The sequence below is a fragment of the Neopelma chrysocephalum genome, unplaced genomic scaffold (genome assembly GCF_003984885.1).
Source record: "Neopelma chrysocephalum unplaced genomic scaffold, ASM398488v2 Primary Assembly neopelma1_88697, whole genome shotgun sequence".
Classification (NCBI taxonomy): Eukaryota; Metazoa; Chordata; class Aves; order Passeriformes; family Pipridae; genus Neopelma; species Neopelma chrysocephalum.
In genome coordinates, this window is record NW_020917828.1 from 1 (window position 1) to 2,820 (window position 2,820).

At 41.4% G+C, this 2,820-nt stretch overlaps 1 protein-coding gene across 1 annotated transcript; it reads left to right on the forward strand.

Annotated features, from left to right (window-relative positions):
- Nucleotides 1–6: 6 nt before the first annotated feature.
- LOC113979766 (proliferation marker protein Ki-67-like) lies at nucleotides 7–2,577 on the forward strand (the record flags this gene model as incomplete). Its single annotated transcript, XM_027707059.1, has 3 exons — nucleotides 7–587; nucleotides 1,250–1,316; nucleotides 1,748–2,577. Coding segments are annotated over exons 1-3 (1,404 nt in total), but the record flags the coding sequence as incomplete, so codon positions are not given.
- Nucleotides 2,578–2,820: the final 243 nt, after the last annotated feature.

Sequence of the window (2,820 nt, forward strand, 5' to 3'; positions counted from 1 at the left end):
TGTCAGGCATCAAGCAGCTCTTGAAGACCCCAAAACAGAACACAGAGCCTACAGAAGTTTTGTCAGGCATCAGGCGGCTCATGAAGACCCCAAAGCAGGAATTGGAGCCTGCAGAGGCTTTGTCAGGCATCAAGCAGCTGCTGAGGACCCCGCGGCAGAAGCCAGAACCGGTAGAGGACCTGTCTGGCATTAGGCAGCTCATGAGAACCCCACAGCAAGAGCCAGAACCCATTACAGATGAAATTGCCCTTAAGAGGTTGCTGAAGACTCCGGTACAAAGGAGGGGAGCAGTAAAAGGCATGGCAGGTGTTACTTCAGTCCAGAAAACCCCAAAACAGAAATACCCACCAGTTGAAGACATGGTTGGGATCAGCCGCATTTTCAAGACACCAAAGGAAAAGGTTCAACCCATAGAAAACATGTTTGGTATCAGCAGATTGGTGAGGTCTCCCAGACAGAAGAATCAACCAGTTGAGGATTTTATGGGGCTGCAAAGGCTCATGGCAGAGCCCAGGCAGAAACCTTCTGATGGTGAAGTGGACTATGTTGGAATGACAGAAATGTTTGATACACCGGAGGAAATGGAGGTAAAATTCTTTCCTTAGCTTTTGGAAGGGATGTGTTTAGACTTTGAAGCCTGTGGTTGAAATGAATTCTTAGGTCTCCTAGTATGACTTCATGTATCTTAGAGCATTTTATAGACAGCTGCCTTTGCCTGTGTTAATATATATTTTCTTTGGGGGGACCCTGTGTAAGTAGCTCCTGAGGTTGCTCTGAGTGACCATTCTGACCTTACAATTCACAGCGTCATCACTTGTGTCATTTGCCAATTTTATTGGTGCTAATTTTCATGTTCTGTAGATAAAATGTTGAGTATCACTGGGCTTAGTGCTTAGAACTACAATAAAATGCTGCAAAACACTCAGGTTTTTCTTCAGTACCCCAATTCCCTTTGAGCACTCATTTAGACACTTGCCAACCAATAGAGTTAATGTTACTTTTTAACTCTGCAGTGTTTGTTTTTCACTTTAAAAACTGCTACACCACTTTAGATGGCAAGAATTGTTTGCTACATTTGTGTGCTTTTGTCAGATATATGGATGGAGTTATAAAACTAGTTGATTTCATTTTTAGGGGAAAGGATTTGCCAAGAATTTTTACAAGTATTACTATACATTTTGTATTGGTTGGCTCCATAATTTCCTGTCCTGTCAGGTAGGCATTTATTGATTATTGTTTATTCCCTTAGGTCAGATCAATAATGGATTCTCAGCAAGATTCTACACCTCCTTGTTCTAATTCCAGTCATAAACATGGTGAGTACACTTTGTTTAGAGGAATAATGAACACAAAAAGTAATACATGTTACCATGAAGTTCAAATCTTGTTTAAAGCTCTCAAAGAGCTCTGCTAATTCCTGAGCTAAGATCCCTTTTTCCCCTGGAGACAGGTGAACGTATTAGTGTGAAAACCTAATGTTAAGGTTTCCACTTCAGATTATCTTTGCAAAGACTTTCAAGAGGATAGTTGAAAGTAATGAATGATGTCTACCAAATAAACCAAAGAACTTTGATCAGAAGCCTGATCTTTTCATGTAGGAATTGGTTAAAATATTTATTTATTTTTAAATTAAGATACTGCGTGATTTGTTTGAGAAAGGTGACTGTTAGGAAAATGGAAACTCACAGATACTTTGATCAGGCATAATAATGTCTAACTTTTCTTTGTGCTCTTTACCCTGTTCTAGAAAATAAAGGAAATATTCCCCAAGGTGAAGATTCTCCACAAAAGGAATCAACTAGTGCAGACCAGTCTCCCCACAGACCAAGAAGGGGCAGGCCAAGGAAGACTGTCCATCCTGCTGCAGCAAAGCAGAATGAAAAGGATGTGAATTTAAAAGAATTGCAAAGTCTGGATACCTTCAGCACCCAAGAGGAGATGGGAGCAATCACACCTGAAAACAAAGGAAGAGGAAGGAGAACAAAGTGTTGCCTACAAGAAGTCGTTTCAAAGCACCCTGATCAGGAACCACATGGAGCTACTCAAAGACCAGGAAGAGGTAAAAGGAAAGAACTGAAGGAGTTGAAACATCCAAGTGAGGCTCTTGAGTCTTGTGTTGAAGGTTCTTCAGTGCTACCAGAAGAGCCTGCAAATATGAAACAGCCTTTGCAAGAGTGTGGCGTCGATGACATGTTAGAAACTGGAGATGATCCAGCCAAAAAGACAGGAACTGGTAACATTCAGAAGGAAAATTGTGAGCTCCAAACAGGTGTAAATAAACCTGATAGCAAATCTAATGACAGTGGTATAGAAGACAGTGAAGAAGTGCTTCTGTCACCCAGGAAGAGGACCAGAGGAGCAGAAAACACAGAACCACCGATTCCACCTAAAAGAGGACGAAGAGCTCGAAATGACCAAGTGAAACAAGATCCTTCAGCAGAACTTCATGGAACAACAAGGAGGCTTCGTAAAGACCCACCAGCAAAGGTCCTACAAAGAGATGAACGGACTTTTGGCAAGGATTCTGAGGCTGTCACAGCAGAAGAACCTGAAAAGGGAACAAAACTTGAAGTACAGGTAACAGAGAAAAGAGTTAAGTCTTTAAGAAGTACTAGATACAGAAAGCACTCAGCTGAAGGAAAAGCAGACACTTGTGGGGTCACACTTGATGAAAACACACAGAACATTCAGAAAACTGAGGAAACATCAAGTCAGACTGAACCACACATCAAGAACGAGATGGAAATATCTCAGGGATCTGAAACAGAAAATGCTCAGGAAATTACAACAGAGGCATCTCAAAGATTAAAGGCAGAGTCA